The 26,477-nt window shown below is 43.3% G+C and overlaps 1 protein-coding gene across 1 annotated transcript in view; it reads left to right on the top strand.

Annotated features, from left to right (window-relative positions):
* MYCBP2 (MYC binding protein 2) overlaps positions 1–26,477 on the top strand; it is a 1,075,853-nt gene that overhangs the window by 523,642 nt on the left and 525,734 nt on the right. Inside the window, 2 exon segments of the mRNA XM_029603038.1 lie at positions 8,995–9,082; positions 12,964–13,016. Of these exon segments, the coding sequence (XP_029458898.1) occupies positions 8,995–9,082; positions 12,964–13,016 (141 nt within the window).

Genomic DNA, 26,477 nt, shown 5'->3' with positions numbered 1-26,477 from the left:
TAGAAACTGTGACAGAAAGTTTTCCCGCAATAGGGCCCCGTCAGTGACGTCACCCATGTGTGAGGACTACATCCTGCTGTCCTGGGATAACACCTATTACAAGGTAAGCAATTTTGCTTTATTCTATTTCTTCTATCGTATAACATCCCTGTAATTTAAACCTGCACACTATTGATTAAAAATTGAAATTTCCAGCACATCTGGACACAGGCAACATTATCTGCATGTATATTGACCATCATTTTACTGCACTCTCTGTTCTGCAACAAGTAAACAAGACATGACTAACTGATCTCACAATTATTTATTTTTTTGCAAAGCAAAAATTGGATATTTCTTAAACATTTGGACTCCCATCAAAATAGGCCAATGTTTACGATTGCTGGATTTTATTTGTGCCGAATGATTAGAAAACAGAATTGCACAAACAAATCCAGACCAGTTAGATTTTTGTCTAGTAAACAATAGATTTTCCTGATTTGTGAAGAAAGGTCTTATAAGTCTTTCTAATCTATCTATTAGTGTAATCCCGCTCTCTAAAATGCAATGTTAACTCAGCTCGTCAATTATATTTCTCAGTTGTAGAACATAGAGCAGTATCTGCGCTTTCGGAGACTATCAGTTTATTGTCTTTCAGATTTCTAGGGTGATAAACCTCATACAAATAAGAACAATTTCTCAGTGATTTTCTGTTGTAGTTCCCTTTTTAAAATAAGGTAAATTTCTGCTTGAATAATACCCATAGGATCAGAATCCTATGGGCTATAAAACTCACTGTCTCCTAATTGTTTCATAGCTTTTCACACGTTTCCTATCCATCACCACTACCCCCCACTCTTATCTGCTGGTTTGATAACCATTGATATATAATTTCTCAAATTACTAATTATAGCACGCTCTCCATATGTTAAATTATACCTCAGTGGTACATGCATTTTCTCTATGGCAAATAAATCCTCAATACAAGACATTCAAAAACAGAAATGAATAGATCTTTTGGTTTAGGAGGCATCCATTTCGAACCCTCCACAAATTTAGATATCTCTATGCCTGTACCACCACCCGTGTAGTACTTAGCTATTTTTAATTGATGAAAAAATGTAAACAACCTTAAGTGAATGGAAAAAGAATTATATACTGTAATAGGGATAAATGTTAACCTTTTATTTAAAACACTAACTTCCTATAACGTCAGAGAATGAGAGGACAAGTTGAAAACTGAACGCAACCCAAACTAAACTAACTGCGACTGCCTCATAAATTGTGTGTTGATGTGAATATGAGTACCTCTTGGAACTTCTCATCTGTAAATGTAAAAAATGAGTAGGTTCATTATTATTATCACTCAACACATTAACTACTGGCTAAGCAAATGATACAAATTTTTTTGCTGCCTATCTACAGTGCGAGTATCATCCTCTGAAGAATCATCAGAGGATGATGAAAATGACTTTGATCTATATTTCCTATTCTTGTTCATCCACGGTTATATGTATCCGTTAGTATATTCTAATTGATCTCATAATTTTTGCATTTTGATTCTCTTTATATCCAATCTAAAACTATTTGAGTCTGTAATGAGTATGGTGGTATCCTCCACCTGAACCCATCACCATTCAACCTTCTCCACAGAACTTTACTGAAAATCCGGGATCGCTGATAAGCCTTCACAATAAGTGGATTTAAGTGAGAAATGCATATGTAATAAGTTCTACTGTCTATTCTCACATGAATAAATGACCTCAGACATGAAAAAATTAGTAGTGAGGATTAGTAAGTATAAGTGCAACAAGCTGGCCAGAGCTGGTGTCAGAATGACATTATCAGGGACCACCCTTCTAGTCATTGGGATTGCAGCTGCAGTAGGTACTGTTTTATTTGTTAGTTGTTGTTTCAGAGGAGCACTTGTACTTTGCTTTTAAGATGTGCTAGCACGTCACTGCCTGTGTTGGCCCCCATTTATGCTCTACTAGGTTATGACCTGTTCAGGCAGAAAATGGGGAATATCAGTATTTCATAGAAAAAAAATTATCTAAAATATAGAGGGCATAGGTTATCTTAGAAATGGGAAATGGTGTGTTTGGTTTTTTTAAGACTGGTATAAACTATTGATTTCCTACACAGAATTAGAAATTTAGTCTCATGCAAACATGAGCAGGTGTTGATGGTGGGTGACTTTAATCTGCCAGATGTTAATTGAAGCGTCACCAATGCAGAAACACTTAGAAGATGGGAGATCCTAGACTTCCTTCAAATGGTAATCCTAAAACAACTGATAGTAGGACCAACAAGGGAAGCTACTTATAAAGAGGAAAATTATTTGTAATTTGTATTTGTAATGTCCTATTTCCTAGCGTGTAGCCAGATGGACTCAGAACAAGTGGGTATAGTGTGCTCGTGCTAGCAGTTGGCCACTCAGTAATTTCCGTCTCCAAAGCATTTTGGAGAGCCTGCACGCTCGCTGAGCGTGTTTTCCAATACTACTTTCTACTTTCCAAATTTCTCAGACGACGAGCCCCGCACTCCTGCGGTGATACCCTCGGGTCCCTCCCCCAGTCGAGTTTCCCGAGGTGATTTCCGTGGTCCCTCGGAGGTTTTAGGCCTCGGTCCGGTGGCCGAATCACGGCAGGGATCTAGCCCCCGAGCGAGAAGGGCTTGGGCCTGGCTGAGAGGCGCCTCGGTCCCGGCGTGGACTTAGCCCCGAGCGAGACGAGTTCGGCGGCTTAGAGGCAGCGGGTGTACTTCCTCGAGCGCGGCGGTGAAGGTATTTCCCCTCTCCCCCCGCAGCCGGAGACCGCCTGGGTTACAGCCGGGAAGCGCTGAGGATCAGGTAAGGCGTACATCTTACTTTTGGTCTCCGTGGTACGAGGATCGGCGGCGTTGCCTGCATGCGGCACGCCGTGGAGGTCGCCATTTTGTCTGCCTTGTTCAGGTATTGAGCGCCCACAGATAGGCGCACACGGATAGGTGCCTGTGGATAGGCGCACAACGCAGCATATATATTGCTAAGCGTATGTTAAGCGCATATTGTATATTATTGAGCGCATACTGTTTATTATTTAGCATATATTACTGAACGCATATTATTGAGCGCATACTGTTTATTATTTAGCGTATATTGCTGATCGCATATTATTGAGCGCATACTGTTTATTATTGAGCGCATACTGCTGAACGCATACTATTGAGCGCATATTGTTCTTGGGCTCATATTATTCTTGAGCGCATATTGCTGACAGCATAAGCGCCGGCGCCATGGAACACTTAAACACCCCGGCGTCTCTAGAGGCGGCACCTCCTGATTCCGGCGTGAAAGCTCTTGGCCTGTGCTCAGCGTGCCAGCTTAGAGCCACGCAGAGCGAGGAGCCAGACTCCCTTTGTGCCCAATGTGAGGAGGCAGTGGGAGCCTTGGGCCAGGACCAGTCTTAACCAGTCCTTTCGGACCAAGCAGCGCAAGAGGGGAGCCGGCTCGGGTTCAGGTCCCGGCCGCGCCTCACAATGAGAATCAGCCGATCCATCCGGGGGATGGAGCCATAGGGGGCAGGTTAACCCTCTTCTACCCCAGATGGGTCGAGATTGTCGGACCAGTGGGTCCTCGCCATCATCCGAGAGGGCTATTATCTGGACTTCCATCACACCCCTCCGGACAGGTTTGTTGAGTCTCCGTGTCCAATCCACAAGAAGGCGGCATTAGAAGTTACCCTGGCGAGGCTCCTGTCCTTGAAAGCCATAATCCCAGTACCTGCATGGGAAATGGATTCTGAGCACTATTCCATTTATTTCATGGTGCCCAAGAAAGAGGGCACTTTCTGGCCCGTATTAGACCTCAAGTCAGTCAACCGATACTTAAGGGTCCCGAGGTTTTGCATGGAAACTCTGTGCTCAGTCAAGACCGCAGTACAGCCAGGGGAGTTCCTCACGGCCTTATACTTGTCAGAAGCCTACCTGCATATCCCGATCCATCAGGATCATCAGCGTTACCTACGCTTCAAGGTTCTGGGACGACACTTCCAATTCCGGGCTTTGCCCTTCGGGTTAGCCACGGCGCCGCGGACCTTCACCAAGGTGATTGTAGTGGTAGCAGCGGCACTCAGACGGGAAGGAATCCTTGTCCATCCCTACCTAGACGATTGGCTGATCAGGGCGAAATCCCGAGAGGAGAGCCATTGGGCAACCAACAGAGTGATCGCCCTTCTGGAAAGCCTGGGATGGGTAGTCAACCTGAGCGAGAGTTGCCTACAGCCTTCCAAATCACTGGAATACCTGGGAGTCCAGTTCGACACCCAGGCAGACAAAGTCAGTCTCACCACCAAGAGAAGATTAAAACTCCAGACGCGTCTACGGTTCTTGATGGGAGCCAGCCGGCCCATAGCTTGGGATTATCTGCAGGTTCTCTGTCTCATGGCATCTACCCTGGAAGTGGTACCATGGGCATGGGCCCATATGAGACCACTACAACGCTCCCTTCTCTTTCGATGGAGCCCACGCTTCCGGAATTACTCCGTGCATCTACCTCTACCAGCCAGAGTGCGGACCCAGCTACGGTGGTGGTTGCAGTCCGACCACATGAGCAAGGGGTCGAAGATGTCCTCCCCCACATGGACTCTGCTCACCACAGATGCCAGCCTGAGCGGATGGGGAGCACACTGCGAAGAGCTCACCGCCCAGGGGCGGTGGAGCAGAGAAGAGTCGGGGTGGAACATCAACCGTCTAGAGGCATGGGCAGTCCGGTTAGCCTGCCTGCAATTTGCTCCCAGACTGCGGAACAGAGCAGTCAGAGTGATGTCCGACAACGCCACCACGGTGGCATACATCAACCGACAAGGCAGAACCAGAAGCCAACAGGTGTCCCTAGAGATAGCCCCGCTGATGGCTTGGGCAGAGGCAAATCTCCAGGACATCTCCGCCGTCCACATTGCCGGAAGGGACAACACCGTGGCAGACTTCCTCAGCCGGGAAAGCCTAAATCCGGGAGAATGGCAGCTGTCCCCCACAGCCTTCTAGAGCGGACAGGTCCAATGCTCAAGTACCCAGATACTTCAGCCACAAGCGAGATCCGTTCTCTCACGGGATCGACGCCCTGGTCCAGCCATGGCCTCCAGGGACCCTGCTATACGCCTTTCCGCCGTGGCCCCTGCTGGGCGCCCTTATATACAAGATTCAGAGGCACAGAGGCCTAGTTCTTCTAGTGGCACCAGACTGGCCAAGAAGACCCTGGTACGCGGACATGAGAAGACTACTGACAGGGGAGCCTCTTCCCCTGCCGCCGCTCAGGGACCTGCTACGTCAAGGTCCCATCCTCCACGAGGATCCAGCTCAATTCTCTCTTACGGTCTGGCCATTGAGAGGGCTAGACTGAAGAAAGAGGTTACTCGGAGCCGGTGATAGATACACTCCTCCGAGCACGCAAGTTTTCCACATCCCTCACTTACATAAGGATCTGGAGAGTATTTGAAGCCTGGTGCGACACTCATGGCACCAATCCACATGCGACTACTATTCTTCTGGATTTCCTGCAGGATGGGCTTCAGAAGGGTCTCTCCCTAAGCTCCATCAAGGTTCAGGTGGCTGCGCTGTCTTGCTACGGTCCCAGGAGGGATGGCAAGACCATTGCCAAGCACCCAGATGTGTCCTGCTTCCTGAAAGGAGTCGAGCACATTCGTCCGCCACTGAAGTGGCCGGTGCCCCTGTGGAACCTCAACCTAGTTTTGGATTTCCTCGCGGGATCCACCTTCAGACCCCTTCGGGGCCTGTCTCTCCATTCGCTAACTTTGAAGATGGTGTTTCTGCTGGCAGTGTGTTCAGCACGCCGCATCTCAGAGCTACAAGCGCTGTCCTGCCGTGATCCCTTTCTCAGAATCACTCCTGAGGCTATCCATCTTTGCACAGTTCCCTCCTTTCTACCTAAAGTAGTCTCACCAATTTCAACCCTCAACCAAACCATATCCTTGCCTACCACGGCGGGTTTGAGAAATCAGAAGAAGGGCTGTTTGCTACGCCATCTCGACATCGGCAGATTGCTGCCCAGATACCTGGAAATGACAGAAGCGTACGAAAGACGGACCATCTGTTCGTCCTTCACAGTGGGAAAAACAGGGAGAGGCGGCCTCGCGGCCCACCATCGCCCGCTGGATCGGAGAAGTTATCAGAGCAGCCTACGTGGAGGCCGGGAAGTCACCGCCTCTGCAGGTCAAGGCTCATTCTACCAGAGCGCAGGCGGGCCTCTTGGGCAGAATCTAGGATGCTGTCGGCCCGCGGAGATATGTAAGGCGGCGACGTGGTCCTCCCTCCATACCTTTTCCAGATTTACCGTCTGGATGTTTCAGGCCAGGGAGGACACAGCATTTGCGAGGGCAGTCCTACGCGGTCCTCAGGCAGCCTCCCTCCCGCCCAGTTCGGGAGTAGCTTTTGTACATCCCACTTGTTCTGAGTCCCATCTGGCTACACGCTAGGAAATGTTGAGATTACTTACCTGATAATCTCCTTTTCCTTAGTGTAGACAGATGGACTCAGCATCCCGCCCGGCTGCCAGTATACATGGGTTTCACCGATTCAAGGTAAGCCTTATCACTTCTTACATGAGTGCGTCCACTCTACCAGGTGTCGACGTCTTCCGGTGGGAACGCTGGCGGTCTCCAGCTTACTATCAATCGGTCAGGGAATCCTGTTTCACTAATTAATTGATCGGTCAGTACACATATATCCATAACAGCTTTTGCAAGGAAGATTACTGAGTGGCTTCACTTCCTGTGGAGGTATATGTACCCGTGCTGACGTCAGATCCGTCTCCAACTGCTAACACGAGCACACTATACCCACTTGTTCTGAGTCCATCTGTCTACACTAAGGAAAAGGAGATTATCAGGTAAGTAATCTCAACATTTGATAGTCACTTGACTTTGCTATCGCCAGTGAATGTGAGTTAATATAAGAGCAAAGGCAGATGAGTGTAACAGTTATTTTTACTATTTTGGCATTTATATTGTGCTTTATTGAGAGGGTAGTGAATACCTGCGAACAAAGGCGACAGTGACAGAAAAGAAGCACACTGGGAACAGATACAGAAGGAAATAAGTACAAGAGAGGGAGATAAACAGTAATTGAATAAAGTCTTTGTTGTTACAATACACTACTCATTAGTTCTGGTTTACTCATTAGTTATACTCTAGTATGTCTATATGCTCTTCCTTCATTTTTTTGTATGTGTATGCTTATATTTTTAATATACACTGTGATTACATTGAGTTCCATATTATTAAATTATTTATTTTTATTTTTATTTTATTTTTATTGAATTTTCCAAAATTTTGTAACATTACATTATAAATGAAATACAGGTAGTTTAAGTAAAAATTACCATCAAAGGAAAAAACAAATTCTTGGTATTAACCCTTATACCTGTCTTGTTATAGGTAAAATAGAATACAAGCTATTATAAAGGAAAACAAGCGGTTACAGTATAATCTAGGGATCTATACCCCTATATACAGAGTTTATACTGGGTTATACAATAATAATGCTTCTAACCATTACCTGTGATAAGTGGAGTATGAGAACTCAAGAACGTCTGGAGTTGAGTCACCTCATAGAAAAACATTTATGGTTTAAGAAATATATCTCGCATCTGCATGGATATTTCAAAATCATTCTAGCATTTATTGTTTCTACAGCAGGTCTAGCATCCAAAAAACTTTTCCTTCTAAGCTGAGTAGACCTGGCCAGATCTGGATATATCCAGATCTTCTGGCCATGAAATAACTGTAATCGTTGTTTCAGAAACAATCTTAAAATTGCATCTCGATCAGCGGTAAAAACAAAGGTCACAAACAATGTGGCCCTTGTCTTAATTTCGGTGTCCAATGATATCACACTTCAGAGACATCAATCGACTCTTCTAAAATTCCCTCAACAGGTAGAATTCCAGGTGCAGCTTTTACAGGCATATAATATATTTTTGAAATTACAGGCATATTTTGTTGTTGCATTTTTAATACATTTATTAAGTATCTATTAAACATTTCCTTGGGTGACGTTAGTCTAATGATTGGAAAATTCAGAACATAGAGATTCAGGTATTTTATTGAGTTTTCTAAATACTCGTAACTTTTTATCATTTACCAATGCTACTTTTACAAATTTTTGTTGAAAAACCTCTACTTGTTCTAAATGTTTTTAGATTTTTCTATATTTGTTTTATTCAGGGTAACTGAATTTTCCAAATTAGAAAAACTCTGCTGTGTCTTGTTAATGTTCTGGGAGAAATTCACAATGGCTTTCTCCAGAGATTGTATTGCGGTCCATAATGAACCCATTGTAACCTCTAATATATCAGGGGAGATAATGATATTCATCTCCTGCTTCAGCTCTCCTTCCCCCCCCCCCCCCCCCCCCTCCCGCCCCACAGGTTGCTATCCACTCATTCCTGCTTCTAATTCTGATGGCTATATATTATCAGGACTAACTGCCCTGATAGGGAATCAGGATGTCCCAAAATCTTTTGTACAGAAGGTGATGGAGTGTTAGGAGCTCCGGGGCTAAGCGATATTGTCTCGGCCATTAAATTATTTAAATATACTGATTTTGTAATATGTACTCTACTGACACTAAGTTTTTATTATCTGCTTCACTGTGCTATTTCACAATTTATATTCTGCTGTTTCCAGTATGTTCAATGCGGATAATAGCAAAGCATACATTTTAGACACTGTATTGTTTTAATTTGCTTATGTCTCTCTCACCTTGCTGTATACTGCCTTGGGTAAATCTCTTCAAAAAGATAGTTGTTAAATCATAAATAACCTAGGTGGTTAGGAGGTTCTTAATCTGCCAACAAATTTGTTACAGTACTAATATGTTCCCAACAGTTATGATTACTTCATTGTTTTGAAGTACACAATTGTGCACTTTCAATTTGAGAAGTTAGTCATGAAACGCAGGAACTCTAGCAAATCAATATTGTGGAAAATTATCTTATATTTATTTGGATTTTTGCAGGGTATTATTCAGCTAGAAAAGGAGCTGGCTAATCTTGGAGGAGTATGTGCAGCAGCTTTGATGAAAAAGGACCTTGCACTTCCCATTGGTAAGATATGTGGGGAGCAGTTCATGTATTTTAATATTTCTTTATTGCAAGTCATTTGTAGAAAAGACCTTTCTATAACTGGCAGTGCTTAATAGGCATGGAAGCTATCAATACAAAAGATCATGCAGCTTCACAGCAGCATCCTGATGAGTGTGAAATAGAGAATTCTCACCTCCATGTTCACAGAATTTCATTTGAATTTAATTACTACTTTTCAGATAAACATCTGAATCCATGTTGCCAAGTTTTTTCATGGTATTTGAACACAGGGAGAGAAGGTGTAGTAGAGCATATAAGTGTTAGAACTAGGGATGCTGCAACACTCTCAAAGTGTAGGTTTACATTGTACATGGATCAAAAACTGTTTTCCTTCTCCCCCCCCCCCCCCCCCCACTATAACACATGTTCCAGTTCTCCTAGTGAGTCTTGGCTTAGTTTATAGACCCAAAGGTTCAGTGTGTAATACTGCTTAGACTCCTCCTCTAGAATTTGGTCTATGGAAAAATAAGTGAAGGAGAAACTGTTATGCTTTCAAGAAGAGATGCAAGCTGGTGGTTCAGTGTATACAGACAAGAGATGCTAAAAGAGATGCTTGGCATTTTAAAACCTTACTTTGAAAAGTGCACATACATACAGTTGTATGCAAAAGTTTAGGTGCCCATGGTTAAATTGTATATTTCAATTAATCTTTAAGTGACCAGAAGCAGACAACCTCTGCATGGAACAGAGTTAAACACAACATGTTTCTTCAATTTTAAATACAAAATTACTATTTATTTGTTGATTTTGACAGATTTAAAATAAAAAAAAGTTACCGGAATACGGCATGTTCAAAAGTTTGGTCTCCCATTGATTCATTATGCTTTTTATTTATTTATTTATTTGTTTGTTTTTGTATACCAGCATTCATGTAAAAACATATCATGTTTACATCTCAGGTTAAAATAAACATTTAAAATCTAGTTACATATTATCCATTTTGCTTAAAATATCTAAAATAGAAATAAAGATTTAAAAAACTATACATCAGAAAATAAAATCATAACTAAAACAATATAAATAAAAGTAAAAACACCATCTTTATTTATTTATTTTTATTTAAAATCTTTTCTATACCGTTGCTAAGTTATATACCATCGCAACGGTTTACATGTAGGCACATATTTAATGTAAGTAAAAGTGTACTATAGTACATTCTAACAGGTGCCCGTCACAGGTTCGGTTACAATATATCATTAGACAAAATAATTTTTAGAGAAGTGGGTCATGACAGAGTGTACTGAAAGTACTTTTACGGGTAAATTTATTATACATAGTGTTATCAATATGCTAGTTGTGATGTGGGGTTCATAGACTACTCTACTGTATTGTCATAAGTACTGTGTGTCGGTGTTTATCTGCTTATTCCTGAATAATTTCTATTCTCCCGTCTCCTTGTAAAATGCCTGTTATTAAATGCTTTGTTAAAAAGCCATGTTATGACTCCTTTCTTAAAGACTTTGATGTTGGTTTCCATACTCATTGACTCGTTAGGCTTTCAGTTAGTCAGGTGAAGACAATTCCATGATTAAACAAGTACTCTGACCCTTCTGACATCTCAGATTGTGACTCTTCTGCTTATCAACCACAATGGGCTCCTCAAAATAGCTTCTGAACATTTGAAAATGAAGATAATTCACACTTACAAAGCAAGGGAATGGTATTAAAAAAACAATTTCTAAATGCTTCCAGCTAGCAATTTCAACCGTTAGAAATATTGTTGAGAAACAGAAGTTACATGGAACTGCTGAGGTCAAGTAAAGATCTGGAAGACCAAGAAAAATTTGATAGAACTGTCTGAAAACTGGTCATATTTGTAAACAAAACCAAATGACTTGTTGAAGGGGTCTAGCTGACAGTGGCATAGTTATCCACAAGTCTGCAGTATAGCATTGGTTAAACAACAATGATTTGCACAGGAGAGTTATCAGAAGGAAACCTTTTCTGTGACCTCATCACAGAAGTCATTGTGTAAAGTACACAAAACAAAATCTTGATAAGTCTTAAAACTTTTTGGAACAAAGTACTTTGGACTGATGAAATGAAAATGGAACTGTTTGACTACAACCACCCAGGATGCTTTAGTAACTTCATTTGTTAACAATGTTTGACAATCGAAATTGCTAGCTGGAAGCATTTAGAGATCTTTTTTTTTTATAGCCTTCCCTTGCTTTGTAAGAGTGAATTATCACTTACAAATGCTCAGACAGCTGCTTAGAGTAACCCATGGTTGTTGAAAGTAGACAGGACAACAACAGTCACAACCTGAAAGGTTTAGAAGGTCAGGGTATTTGTTCAATAATAGAATTGTCGTCACCTGGCTGACTGAAAATGAGTCAATATTTTAGGCCTTATTAGAAACCTTTTTTAAAAAATTAGTAATGAATCAGATGAACAGGTGCCCACACACAGAGATTCATTGAAACATACCATTTGGCCAGGGTTGCCTAAACTTTTGCATACAGTTGTATATAGGACATATTGTAACACAAATAAAAAGATTGAATTAGTGCATGTTTGAAACTTATGAACAGTTGAACCAATTGTCAAGGATTCAACCTTAGCTTCTGGACCTAGTAATCTTGTTATTGAACTATAAGGGCTGATATTAAGATCAGGCACAGTCAGCTGTTATTCCAGGGTTGCAAGTAGTGTTCCCATTCAATACTCTGAAGAAAAAATTGGGCTAATTTGAATATTTTGTCAATCTTGAAACATATACCTGCTTGTGTAGCCCTTTTGGACCAGAGGTGGACACACTTACTTTAGACCAGATCTTCCCAAACCTTTAGCTAATGTGACCCACTTTAACATTTGAAAATTCACATGAACTCAGAAGATGACCAAAACAAGCTAGCAGTGGTACAATCCCCTTTCAACAGTCACTCATCTTCTCCGCACACTAGTTGATCCCGTCTCAACCTTCACTCCCTCCAGAGGACCTCTTCTCCAGCGGACCTATTCTCTCAACCTCTGCCCTCTCTAGCTGATCCCCACTCTTTCACCCCTTCCAGCCCTTTTGAACATCCGCTAAGATGAGCCTCTCTCACCCTTAAGCCTTTCTTATCCCCTTCCTCTCACATCCCATCCTCAATATCAACCCCCATCCTCTCACTCACCTCCTACTCTCTCTCACATCTCCTCAGCTGATCCCTTCATACCTCATATCCTCTCTTACATCCCCTAGTTAATGTTTTTATTCTCCGTTTCACAGCCAGTCCTTCTCCAATTGATTGATCCCTCAAAACCCTCCTGCATTTGCTTCCTCCCTTCAAACAGCCGCTCCTCTAAACATCCCCCCTGGCCAAAGTAGTGGAAATATTTTCCTTTGGGATCTGAGCCAAAGATGATCATATCTGGTGAGAAGAGAGGGCACCAAAATCTTTCTCTTTGGTATGTTCAATGGTAGGTGAGGAGATGGGAGCAGTGGCAATCGCTATCAGACTCTGCACACATCCCTCCCCTCAGGGCTGGTCCTAAGCCATCTGTGAGTGGCAGCAGCATTAGTAATGAAAATCAACATAGGGTCTGTGAGCCAGTGCAAGTTCACAGGCCCAGGAGCAGCCCTAATCTCTCCTCACACAGGGCTTCCTATTACCACAGAAAGTCATGCAAGGGTGGAATCCCACTGCAAGCCTGTGAGTGCAAGCTGACTCACAGACCCAATGCTGACTTCCTCTAGTAATGCCTCTGAAAAGCGCTGGCATTTGCGAACGTTGTGCCAATCAGCCAAAGGTTATGTGACCCCATATAGGGTCCTGACCCATAGGGAAACCCTGGTTTAGACAAATCTTATTACTATTTCTATATTATTGGTTTTTGTTTTGTCTTCTTTTTAACAGCGGGTAATGAGCTAGAAGAAGATCTTGAGATTCTTGAAGAGGCAGCTTTGCAGGTATTGTAGTTGCTGTGGTTTTGCCTAGTTCTCTGGATCGTGATGTGGTAAATAGCTTTTACACACATACACTTTCTCAAATGAAATTCTTTGTTAGATTGTTGGTTTAATATAATATATTCAAAATGAAAAGAGAAAACTGAGTGACTATTGAAAAGATAAATTGAAAAAAGCCCTCAGCGACGCATGCTCAACCGCACTGGTAATCGCTCTCATAGGAGGATCAGATGCCTGATCTTGGCAATTAATTGCTTGTGATCAGGAGACTAAGGCACCATCATTAGTTAAAAAAAACCCTACAAATTATTTTTTTCTCTAATATTTTCAAATGATTTGAAACCCAATAAGTTTTTATAAAAACTGTGTCCATATATTCTTAAACAATTACGTGTGTTTTCTTGTTTGAAATCTTAAAATTCAAATTTTACAATCTTATTAATTTAAAAAATGATTCAATCTTGCTTGAAGAATCGAGATTTGAAAACTTAATCTACCTTGGTGGTTAAAATCTAGTTGAAATTTACAGTGACAAACTGGAAACTGTGAGTTGATGAGAGCTTCAATGCAACATTAACCACCAACCATTTCCACTGCCAAACTCAAATATTGCAATCTTATTGACTTCAAAAAGATACTTGTTATTTTACTAATGATGTTTAACATTTTTATTTTACATTTTTAATGTTATTTTATTTGGCATACCTACAGTTTAGTTCTTATTCAAATTCCTTTGTACAATTAATTTTAAGTTAGTCTTAGATTTTTATGATTGTTTTCCTCGTCGTTATGTACTATTGTATTTTGTTGATTTTATTATAAAGAAACATTGTACACCGGTGTGAAGGTTTATACCAACATCGGTTTAGAAAAATCAAGAAATAAATAAATAAATAAATAAAATGCTTAAAAAATCAAAGTCAAAACTAACTTGGTCTCCTTGATAGTTGAAATTCTGATGCTGACAGCGTTTCCACCCGCCTAGGGCTGTGTTAGGGAAACCACCAGATGATATAAAATGCATTAAATCATCCTCTCTAAAATGTGTAATCTACATGCTTCAAATGGTTTGGCTGTCTCTTTGAGAGTTAGAGCACAGCTCCAGCCACTTAGAGCTCATTCTTTCAATTAGGGTTGTATTCCTGCTTTGTTTTAAGTAAGGGACTTTAACCCACCAAAAAGAATTCTTTCATTCTTTTGGTGAGGTGATTGCTGTTTTTTTATTTTATTTTTATATTCCACTTTTTGCGACTTTTTTTTTCTTCAGCACTTCAAAGCAGATTACATTCAGGTACTATAGGTATTTCCCAATCTCCACAGGGCTTACAATCTAAGTTTGTATCTGAGGCAATGGAGGGTAAAGTGACTTTCCCAAGGTCACAAGAAGCAACAGTGAGACTTGATCCCTGGTCTCCTGGTTCATAGCCTGCTGCTCTAACCACTAGGCCAGTGGTTTTCAAACTTTATTCTGTCGGGACACACCTGACAGATGGTTCTCACATGTGTGACACATTGAACACATGACCATCATAGGGCTAAATGTAAAAGTACAGTTTGCATCCACAGGAACCCCCCTGACCCACAATTATGGATGTAAAGCAGAATTATAACATTCCCTGTACAACTCACTGTACAAAAATGATATTCTGATTCGTGTCATCTCAGTAACAGCAACACAAACTCCTACTACCAGACCCAATAGCCCTACTAATGAAAAGACAGCAGTTTATCACCAATGCATGTCCTCTTGAGAAAATACAATAAATAAGATTGAAACAAATGTTTACATGCTAGTAAAATACCTCACCTCTGTCACATATACAGAACCGACCTAACATACTCCCAGGATCTGCAGTAATGCACATCAACTAATCTGCATACAGTTACACCTGTATTATGGAATGCACTCAAACAGTAACAACCCTACCTATGAAAAGCCACACAACAAATATTAAATCAGGCAATGAATGCCAATATACCTCCTGTTGTGAAACATTTAGTTGTGTATTTGTTTCCTAACAACTATGAACAGAATAATATCCAACAATTAAAAACTCATAAAAAATTATTTAAAATTCTCCAAACACCAATAAAATATTTCAAAACAGCAGGCACATCACATAATATTCAGTTATTAAAATGGCAGTCAATCAAGAAAAATAAACTTAAAAAACCACCATTACTAACCTCCTCCAGCAGCTCTCTTACTCCTCTTCCATGCAGGCTAGTAGCACACACCAGAAGCAGTAGTGGCTGAAGCTCTGTACGCATGCACCCACGACCAGTCTCTCTGTCTCTCACATACACATATACCAGTCACACCCCCATGACCAGTTTCTGTCTTTCAAACACCAATCATCTCCTGACCAGTCTTTCTCTTACCCACACACCAGTCACCTTCCCGAACAGTGTCTCTCTCTCTCATGCACACACACATAGGCTTCCCATCTCCATGTTCTATTTTACATATACAGGCTTCTCACTACCATGCTGTCTCTCACATACACCCAGGTTTCTCACACCTATGCTAGCTCTCTCCACATACACAGGCTTCTCATTCCCCACCAACAATCAACGGCAACACAAGAGGTGCTTTAAATCCAGCTTCTTACCGGCTTCTTTCCCTCTCTTCACCTCCGATCGCAGCAGGGTTGGCCTGCGCTCCAGTCCCGCCGGGGTAAGGCCTCCTTACCTGCATGCCTTCCCACAGCAGGGCGGCCACCGACCACGAGACCGCAACGTCGTTCCGTCCGATCACTCCGAGACGCTCCTCAGGCCCCTTGAGCCGGCCCTCTGGTCTCCAGCCAAATCGAGGCGGATCCCCTCGCCATCCAATCAACAGCCGCACAAGAGGGGCTATCTCTGAGGCCACTCCAGACATCTGTGCCATCACAGAAACCTGGTTAAAACCCACGGACTCAGTTCTTATAAATCAACTTCCCACTCAAATCTATGACATATTCTCAATCCCCAGACCTAAAAAAAGAGGAGGTGAACTTCTTCTTGCAGCTAAGAAAGGCCTCAACAATCAAATCAAATTTCCAACCTAGAATGTGTGTATTTCAAATCCAAACAGCTCCAAATATGCCTTATCTAATCTCCTCCCGGAAATCTCGAAACCGACCCATCACCCCTCATAGAATACATTGCCAAACACATCAATTATGACTCCCCTGCATTAATAATGGGAGACTTCAACCTACATGTAGACTTGGCCTTACGCTCCACTAACTGTGAGACTCTCCTATCTTCACTTCAGCACATGGGCTTCAAACAGATCATTAACAACCCAACTCATAAGGCAGGTCATACACTGGACCTGATATTCATGAACGAAGGCATCTCTCTCTCATCCTCCCCAACCTGCACTCCAGTAACCTGGTCTGACCACCAAATCATCACTACGGTCCTCAAGATAGCAGACACTCCTACCCTAAAACCACGGTTCACTTTAGGAAACCATGCTCTTCGGGCGTTTTAAGTAAACAGCTTGCCAAGGAACTCCCACAGCTCGATCTCTCAGATGCTAACACAGCCATCACCTCATGGCATTATATCACCAACAAAGTCGCAGACCAAACCTGCCCTCTAACCACCACCAAGGTGTGCTTCACAAGGCCCAGGACAACAAAAAACCTTGGTTCACACCTGAACTGAAGGCCATCAAGCTAGACCTCAGAAACAAAGAACATATTTGGCGCAGAAACCCATCACCCACAACTCTAGCAAGCTACAAATCCACCCTCAACAACTACAGGAACACCATCTTCAAAACAAAGAAAGACTTCTTCGCCAAAAAAATTCACCATTTCGTCTTCGACTCCAAAGCTCTTTTCTCCTACATCTCCGCGCTTACCAAACCCTCTCCACCGTCCATTCCGGACGACCAAGCTCTCAAAGCTACAGAACTGGCCCCCTTCTTTGAGAACAAAATTATCAATCTCACCAGACCGTTTGCCACCCCCAACCCCCCTATCCCCCTTTCGTTGGCCCCAGTATCACAACAGATCGCAGGGTTAGAATCCTTCGAGACTACCTCATCACTCGAAGTTGAAAATATCCTAAAGAAACTCAAACCCTCATCCCATCCACTGGACACCATCCCATCGAACCTCCTCATCTCAATCCCAAAGACCATTGTGAAACCCATCGCTAAAATCATCAACTGTTCGTTTACCCAAGGACTAGTTGCCGACCCGCTAAAGCAGGCTATCTTGAAACCTCTCCTAAAAAAACCCAATTTATCAACTTCGGACCCGGCTGACTTCTGTCCCATAGCCAACCTACCCATCATGGCCAAGATTATGAAGAAAACAGTTAATAAACAACTCACAGAATACCTGGAGGAACACAAGACCGTGGCACCTTCACAATATGGATTTCACAAATCCCTAAACACGGAATCACTTCTAATCTCTCTCACGGACTCCATCATCTTGAACATGGACAAAAGTCACCTCACCTACTCATTCTCCTTGATCTTTCAGCAGCCTTCGATACGGTCAACCATGAAATCCTTCTTGACCGGCTCATAGACATTGATATCTCTGGCACCGCTCTCGCCTGGTTCCGTTCATTTCTTAGCAACAGATCATTCAAGGTAAAAATCAATAACAAAGAATCACACCCAATTAGCTCTAACCTGGGAGTCCCTCAAGGTTCTGCCCTCTCACCTACCCTCTTCAACATATATCTTCTTACTCTTTGCCTCCTCCTGTCCAAGTAGAAAATCAAGCATTACATACACGCGGATGATGTTCAAATTCTCATCCCGATTAAGGAGTCTCTACAAAAATCCCTAAAATTCTGGGACGGTTGCTTCTAGGAAATCAGCTCACTACTCTCGAAACTTAACCTAGTCATCAACAAAGACAAGACCAAATTCCTCATCATCTCCCATGAAGACACCCTCTTTACTAGAGAGACAACCACTCTCCCTATGGATCAACCACAGGAAGACACCCACTCTATCCCTAACTCCCCTTCAACAACTCCAGACAACCTCAAAAACATGTTGTTTGTTAGAGATCTAGGTGTGCTCCTGGACAACCAGCTTAACCTCAAAAGATTTGTAAACAATACAACTAAGGAGTGCTTTTTCGAATTACAAGTTCTCAAAAAGCTAAAACCCCTCCTGCACTCATGATTTCCGCCTGGTTCTACAATCAATCATACTCACCAAAGTTGACTACTGTAACTCATTGCTGCTCGGGCTCCCTGCGGTCACCATTAAACCACTACAGATGTTACAGAACTCAGCCGCCAGGATCTTGATGAACTCAAAAAAGAGGGACCACATCACACCCATCCTCTATAACCTCCACTGGCTCCCTATTAAATATAGAGTTCTCGACAAAGTCCTAACCATCATGCACAAAACCTTAAACAACCTAGCCCCATTGGATCTCACCTTCCAGTTCCGCACTAACAACTCCACCAGACCGATAAGAAGAGCATACCAAGGCACCCTTTTTGTCCCATAAGCTAAAACTTCGCTAAGGAATAGGGCCCTTTCCACAGCAGGTCCTATTCAATGGAACTCTCTCCCACCGGATCTCCGACAAGACCCATGTCCAATCTCTTTCAAGAAAAAACTCAAAACATGGTTATTCAGCCTAGCATTTCCAGAACCCGCATGTTAACCGATACATTCTCACCTTTGTCTCAAATTTTCCTTCTAATTCCCCTTTCAAATATGTCATGTTATAATTTGCTCTCAAATACACTCTCATAGTCTCTATTCACCCTTTATCCCTCGATAAGGGCCACTGATCCCCTCTGGTCCTGCTTGTCACGTCTCTTCTCTCTTTCAAGCTACTTGCACTCCATCTATCGTTTGATCACCCCTTCTGCAACCTGCCCAAACTGTTCTTAGGTAATCGATCACTTATTTTAACTTCATTGCTATGTAACTCAAATTGTTTACTTTATTATTTAACTCTCATACCATGTTTCTCAAAGTTTTTTGATGTGTTTTGTTTATTTGTTCTATATAATTGCTCACAGGCAAGTTTTGTTTGTTTCACTGTAAACCGGTTTGATTTGTATCCAATGCAAGAAGATCGGTATATAAAAGAAAAAAAAAATTACTTTCTTTCTCAGTCACACACACACACCAGTCACATTCACATACCAGTTTCTATCTCTCAAATATCAATCATCTCCTGACCGGTCTTTCTCTTACACACACACACACACACACACACACACACCAGTCACCTTCCCAAACAGTCTCTCTCTCTTTCTGTCTCTCAATCACACACAGACATCCCACTTCCATGTTCTATCTTACATATACAAGCTTCTCACTCCCATGCTGTGTCTCACACACACCCACACACCCAGGTTTCTCACTCCTATGCTAGCTCTCTCCACATGCACAGGCTTCTCATTCCCTTAATCACTTTCTCAGACACACACACACACACACACACACACACACACCAGTCATCTCCCTGACCAGTCACTTCCATTGTCTCTCCTATAAACACACACATCACCTCTCTGACCAGTTTCTCTCAATCACAGACATGCTCTCTCTCTCACACTTACATAGATGATCTCAATCAAATGCTCTCACTTTCACACAGACTCTCAATCACACATACACACTCTCAATCACACATACATTCTTTCACTTACAGACAGGCTGGCTGGCTGGCTCTCACTTTCTGCCCCCCCACCCCCCAGCACAAATGGTAGCTGCAGTAGCCTCCTCCTCTAGCCCCCGCAGGCCAAGAAAGAAGAATCCCATCGGCCACGGGAGGCTGATTCTGCTGTCTCCTGCGCAGATTTCTGGCTGCTTCTGATTTTGCTCTGGGCCCACGCTACTGCCCGGGGCCACTGCTGCCGCCGCTATTTTTCCATGCAGCATGGCTCTTTCTTCTTCCCACGCACCCCACTGCACATCACTTCCTGTTCCGGGGCAGGTGCAGGAAGAAGAAAAGGCCCAGCCGCAGTTGCCAGCCTCCACTAATACTGCTGCCGTTCCCATCCAGACTTGAACATGCTGATAGCACAGGCAGCAACAGCAGCAGTGGAAGACTGTCCCTCTCTCGCTCGGTGAAGGAAGAGGAGGGAAGAGCAGCGGGAGACCGGTAGCACGCGATACACCTGCCGCTGCTTGGCAACACACTGGTGTGTTGCGACACACTGTTTGAGAATTGCTGCACTAGGCTACTCCACTCCACTCCACTGTTTTTTTAGTTCCTTTGTTACCTTAGAAGAGAAGCCTTCATTAGCGAGCCCCCATATGTGTAACTATGAGAGCTGCTTGCCTTATAAGGAAAATAAGTTGTTGGGTTTTTTTTTTAACTAGTCAGCTGACCCGGTTTTTGAGTGATATGTATATAAAATAAGGTTTATCTGAATCCTTTCTATCTGTTGCATCTTAGTTCTCTGGATACATCGGTCAACATAGTGTTCTCATATTATAGCTACAAGTAGTTGCTGTTTGTTCTATGTATATTTATATTTTCTGGTAGATTTTATTATTGGATTCCCCAAATATTGGAGGAACATAAGAATTGCATGCGGGTCAGGCCAAGGTCAGTTGAACCCAACATCCTGTCTCCAATAGTAGCCAATCCAGGTTGCAAGTGTCCTGCAGATCCCATAGTCTAATTTCCCTTACTCACTCCCAGAGATAGCAGTAGCTGTCTTTAGTCTACCTGGCTAATGTGTTATGGATTTCTCTTCCAGGATATTGGCCAAACCTCTTCTAAACCCTGTTATGCTAGTCGCCTTGATCACATTCTCTGAAAACAGATTCCACAGTTTGACAGTTTGCTGAATTGAAAAGTAATTTCTACAATTTGTTTTGAATCTGCGGTTGTTAGTTTCATGGCATCATGAGAGAGATGTTCCATCCCTATATCATTTTTATCATCCTTCTCTGCACACAGTACTTAAGGTGCTGTTGTACCATGGCTCAAAATAAAGGCAATATGATATTCCTCTTCATCCAGTCAGTCCAGTCCATACCAGTGGAGTTATGCAGGCCCAGAAGCAGTTGGAAACAGGGATCAACAGGCTCACTGATGTCACTCCTTATAAGCATCCTTGCTGACACCAGCCTGCAAGTATTCTCTATCTCCAGCAAATGGTAGACAAACAATTCCATGTTGTGGACTAAGGCTGGCTAGGCCTCTGGCAGAGAGCTGCTCCCAAGGTGACAGTCAAGTACCAAGTACTCTCCTCCTTGGTCGAGCATGGTCCAGAGTCCAATAATCATAAATTGCAATGGCTCCTGCAGTGACAGGAGCATGGGAGTTTTGAGTGCAACTAGTAAGATTTTGGGAATGCTTTATTTTATTTTCTAAATGCCCCCCTTCCCCTATTCTCTCCCCCCCTCCCCTTTTACTTTCTGTTTTTGGGCCCCTTGGCTGGCATTTCTTAAAAATAAAAAAAAATAAAAAAAGTGAAGCATTTTGTTTTGAAAGTGAATAAAGTAGCAAAAAAAAAAAAAAAAAAGATTGGTGGACTGGAGCACAGTGACAGCTGTTGACCGGGACTGACCACTGGGAGCATATGAGGCTGTTTCCTGCCATGAGAGGATGGTTGCTTCAGCAAGGTGCAAAAGCAGAGTGCATGAGTGGCTGGTTCCTGCCATAATTGGCAGAGGATGCACAGTTGCAGCATGCAGGGATGTACTGCTCAAAAACGTATTGCATTTTCTGACCTACGGGCGGGGGTTCCTGAAAATGGTTCAGGTGCTTTAAGGACCTGGGCCCATCAGGTCTAGATGTTTTCTTTTTCTCCCACCGGTGAGATAGCTGCAGGTACCATGGTGGCCCTCTTAAAACTGTGGGTCCTGCAGCGGCCATCTTTACATTGCAGGGCTTTGGCTAATTTGGCTATTTTTTTGCTGGTTGAGAAGGTCAGATCCTCTAGATTCCTCTTCCATGCTCTGGCTTTATTCAGCGCCTTATTGAATTTATTTATCTGTCTTTCTTGAGAGGTCTGAGTTTGATCCCAAAGTCTGTTCCAGAATTTCTTCTGGAAGACTTTAAAGTATTGCCAAGACTGTTCAAAGGCTCAGGCGAGTTTTCTTAGCATTCAGACAGGTTAATCCACACCAGTGGTTTATGCACCTCTATCAGCAGATGGATACAGAGCAAAGCTGACGTAACGGAGTGTGTGTGTGTGTAACAAAAGAGACCATATTACACCCATACTGCGGAATCTTCACTGGCTCCCTATCAAATTCAGAATATTATACAAAGTACTAACAATCATCCATAAAGCCATTCACAACATCTCCCCACTGGATCTTAAATTCCCACTACGACCTCACCTTTCCTCCAGACCGAAGAGGTTAGCATATAAAGACACCTTGCAGGCCTACCCCATGAAATCCTTATTTCATGGGGTAGGCCTGTGTTGGTCACATGGGGTAGGCCTGTGTTGGCCACTGTGTTGGTCCACATCTGGACCAACACAGTGGAACTCGCTCCCACCAGATTTCCGACGTGAACAATGCTCAACCACCTCTAAGAAAAGACTCAAGACATGGTTATTTAAAGAAGCCTTTTCTTAACTCCAATGTCCCTGTTAATTTTCTCACAGCTTAGCTAGTAGAATTTTGTCACTAGCTATCCGCACGGATCTCTGTCGATCTTACAATTACACCATTTTGCCTCTCCCTATCCCCCTGTTCTCTTCCCAGTCATCTTTCTCCCCTGTCAAAAAATTGCTCGTCCTTCTCAATTGCTGATCAACCCCTTTCCGTTTTGCATCCAAGTTTTACTTCCTTGTTCAATGTAATGCAGTTCTTTTGCAATGGTTATCGTTATATAAACCGAGGTGATTTGTAACTTGTTACAGGAATATCGGTATATAAAATTGCTAAATAAATAAATATATATATATATTCCTAACTTCAGCTTCTGTTTGAATGCCAACCAATGATCATGACTAAAGATGTAGCTTTATGTTGTTAACCCCAATTATTTTTATCCAAGTTGAATCTTCCTGTTTATTGTAAGACATCCTCTTGTCATGTTATTGTTTAGAATGTAAACCGACTTGATTAGTAATTCTGTTACTGGAAAATCGGTATATAAAAGTGCTAAATAAATAAATAAATAATATATATACATATACACACACACTCCGTGACGTCAGCTTTGCTCTGTGTATATATATATATATATATATATATATATATATGGATATATATATCCCTGCACTTACAGTCTGCCAGTATTCTCTGTCTCTAGCAGATGGTGGCCGTGCATCTCCCTACTGGGGATTACTTTAAGAAAAAAATAATAATTTTGCAAGGAGAAAGAGGAAGGAAATTAATTTGCCCCACTCTGCTGTGGTGATACCTTATAGTCCCTCCCTCAGTCAAATTTTCCTGAGGTGATATTTGTGAATCCTTCCCTCAGTAGAGTGCCTTGGCCCAGTAGCTGATTTTCCGGTATGAGCTTAGCTGTAGCGAGACAAACAGCTGAGAGGCTAGCAGGTGCAGGAATCCGAGCGCAGCAATGAAGGCCTTTGCCTTCTCCACAGCCAGAGACGACTCTGTACTCAACCAGGACGGGCTGAGCTCAGGTAAAGAGTAAAATAAGATAATATGAAAAAGAAGGGGAGCTAATTTAGGGATTACATTCCTCTTCCAATCTCCGTGCCCCATTCTCAGGCTTTGCTTAGACATCACATGGTAGGCCACGGTGGCATTTGCATACGTTTATATGCTCAAGTCTGCCAAGAAACAGTGACATCGGTTCGCGCTTGCACACCTGGGTGGGCACTCGTGTGGGTACTCAGGCTTAGGTGGGGTGCCTACCTGGACTGTGTATTTTGTGCATATATTTTTGGGCATCTCTAGTGTGCACTTAATGAGCAGAGCTTGTTTTTTGAATGCTCTGTTCAGGCTTGCTTGTGCGGATGCATAGCTGGGCGCACAATTGTCAGACATTTTTGGGAGTGTGCTGTTAGCGGCTTTTTTATTCATGGTGCCGGTAGCAAAAAAGCCTAAGCACCTTACCCTTTGTGCTGCTTGCCATATTCAGGTATCACAGCCTGGCGTCCCCTCTAACTTGTGTCAGCGCTGCTTGGAGGCTTAGGGAGAGTTGTCGCCAACTGATTTTGCTGAGCCCGGCCCTTCCCAGCATGATGCAGGAATGGGACCGGAGGGGGAATTTCCAGAAGTTTTGCCTGGTTTTGGGGATCCCCTACTGGTTTGTCAGCAGGGGAAGGTAACTCATTGAGCGCAGGACCGATGCCCCCCCCCCCTGGTTTTGGTTTGGATCCTTCTGCCTTTCCTTGGGTGGAATTTTTTTCAAGAGGCACTGTCGGCGGCCCCAATCAACCCATAAAGTTCAGGAATGCAGGTTGCGGATCCCTGCATGCCTGGTGCCGTGGGTAATCATCAGAGTATGTCTAGACCTGCTGCGGGTCACTCTGATTGGGACCCAGATGGCACTGATGATGAAGGCGATCCTTGTTCCCTGGAAGATGGGGACTTCCTCCAGGGTTGAAGCCATATAGAACAAATGTTGCGTTTGTTTCATAGAGATGAGTTACTGACTCTGATCTCCCAGACATTGAAGATGCTGGGGGTGCCGGGTGCTGATTCTATGTCTGAGCCAAAGAAAAATCCCATTTTAATTTCTTTGCATAAAGCATCATGTTTCTTCCCCATTATGGATGCTATTCAAGAATTGATTGATCTTGAATGGGCCGCCCCGAAAGCTAATTTTAAAGGTGGACGAGCTTTGGAAGTGCTGTACCCTCTGGATCCAGCGGCGAGAAAGCAGTTGGACTTTCTGAAAGTGGATTCGCTGGTGTGTGCTGTCACCAAGCAGATGACTATCCCTGTAGAAGGGGAAACGACATTGAAGGATGCACAGGATAGGAGAATTGAGGCTATCCTTAAGCAGGCCTTTGAGGCGATAGCAATGAATTTGCAGATAGCCTCTTGCTGCTTCCTGGTGGCTCGCACTTGCCTGCTTCTCTCTCAGGAAGTTGATGAATCTGGTTTGAATTCCAGGGCACTAATGGAACCGGAAGCGCCTTTTTGGCAGATGTGGGCTGTGACCTGGTCCACACCAGAGGGGTGGCTTCAGTGATAGCTGCCAGGCATAGGCTATGGCTGAGAAATTGGTCGACTGATACAATTTCAAAGTCTAATCTTGCGAAATTGCCCTTTAAAGATCACTCTTGTTTAGGAGTGAGATGGAAAAATGGCCAGTAAGTGGGGTGAGTCCCAGGTTCCTCTTGTTACACGAGGATAAAAAGCAGACGCTCTACTCATTTGGCACGCGAGGTCGTGCTAGGGGTTTCAAACACTTTCCACCCTACAGAGGAGCAGCTTCTTAAAGGACTTGACCTTTGGGTAGGTCTCAGTCCTTTTGGCCCAGGCAGCCCATACGGGGCACTGGCTCATGCAGCGGTGCCTCTCGGCCCCCCCCCCCCCCCCCCCCCATAAAGGTCACCTCTATTTTCTCGGAGGTGGATCGAGATCACGTCAGACCAGTGGGTTCTGGAGGTGATAAGAGACCGCTTTGCTCTGGAGTTTCTCAGCATTCGTCTGTACATTTTCATGGTGTCTCCCTGCAGCTCTCTGCAGAAGAGACAGGTAGTATGTCTGCGGGCTGTGATCCCAGTACCCATGTCACAAGTAAATATGGGCCAATATTTCATTTATTTTATTGTATCCAAGATGAAGGGTTCCTTTTGTCCAATCCTGGATCTCAAGGGAGTCAACCGTCATTTGTGAGAGACTCGTTTCCTCATGGAAACCTTACGCTCAGTGATAATGGCAGTTCAACTGGGGAAATTTCTTAAGTCTCTGGATTTGTCAAGGGGCATACCTGCATATTTCCATTTGGCTGAAGCATCAACATTTTCTGAATTTTGCTTTTTTGAGGAAACATAATCAGTTTTGAGTGCTACCCTTTAGCTTGGCCACTGCAGCCAGAACCTTCTCCAAGGTCATGGTGGTGGTAGTGGCAGTGTTTAGAAAGGATGGCTTTCTGGTCCACCCATACTTAGGCGATTGGCTAAATCAGGCCAAGGGTATGAAAGAGTGCCTTCAGGTCTCGCGCAAGGTGATCTCCTTGCTACAGGACCTAGGTTGGGTGGTGAACTTGGCCAAGAACAATTTCAACTATCCCAGACACTGGAGTATCTCGGTGTTCACTTCGACATGAAACAAGGTAGAGTGTTCCTACTGAAGAGCCGCATTCAGAAACTGATGACGCAGATGCAGTTATTGACAAACAATACGCCAGATGGTTTGGTCTTAGCTACAAGTGCTCAGGTTGATGGCAGCAACCCTAGAGGTAGTTCCATGGGCAAGGGTGCATATGTGTCCTGTTCAGCGCACACTGCTTGCACGTTGGAGTCCACAGTATCAGGACTACTTGATACGGCTTCACTTACTGATGGAGATCAGCATCCAACTGCAGTAGTGGTTGCAAGCAGATCATCTAAGGAAGGATGTTCCCCAGATTG

The sequence above is a fragment of the Rhinatrema bivittatum genome, chromosome 5, assembly GCF_901001135.1.
Source record: "Rhinatrema bivittatum chromosome 5, aRhiBiv1.1, whole genome shotgun sequence".
In the NCBI taxonomy this organism is placed as follows: domain Eukaryota; kingdom Metazoa; phylum Chordata; class Amphibia; order Gymnophiona; family Rhinatrematidae; genus Rhinatrema; species Rhinatrema bivittatum.
This window is presented reverse-complemented; position numbering and strand designations above follow the sequence as displayed.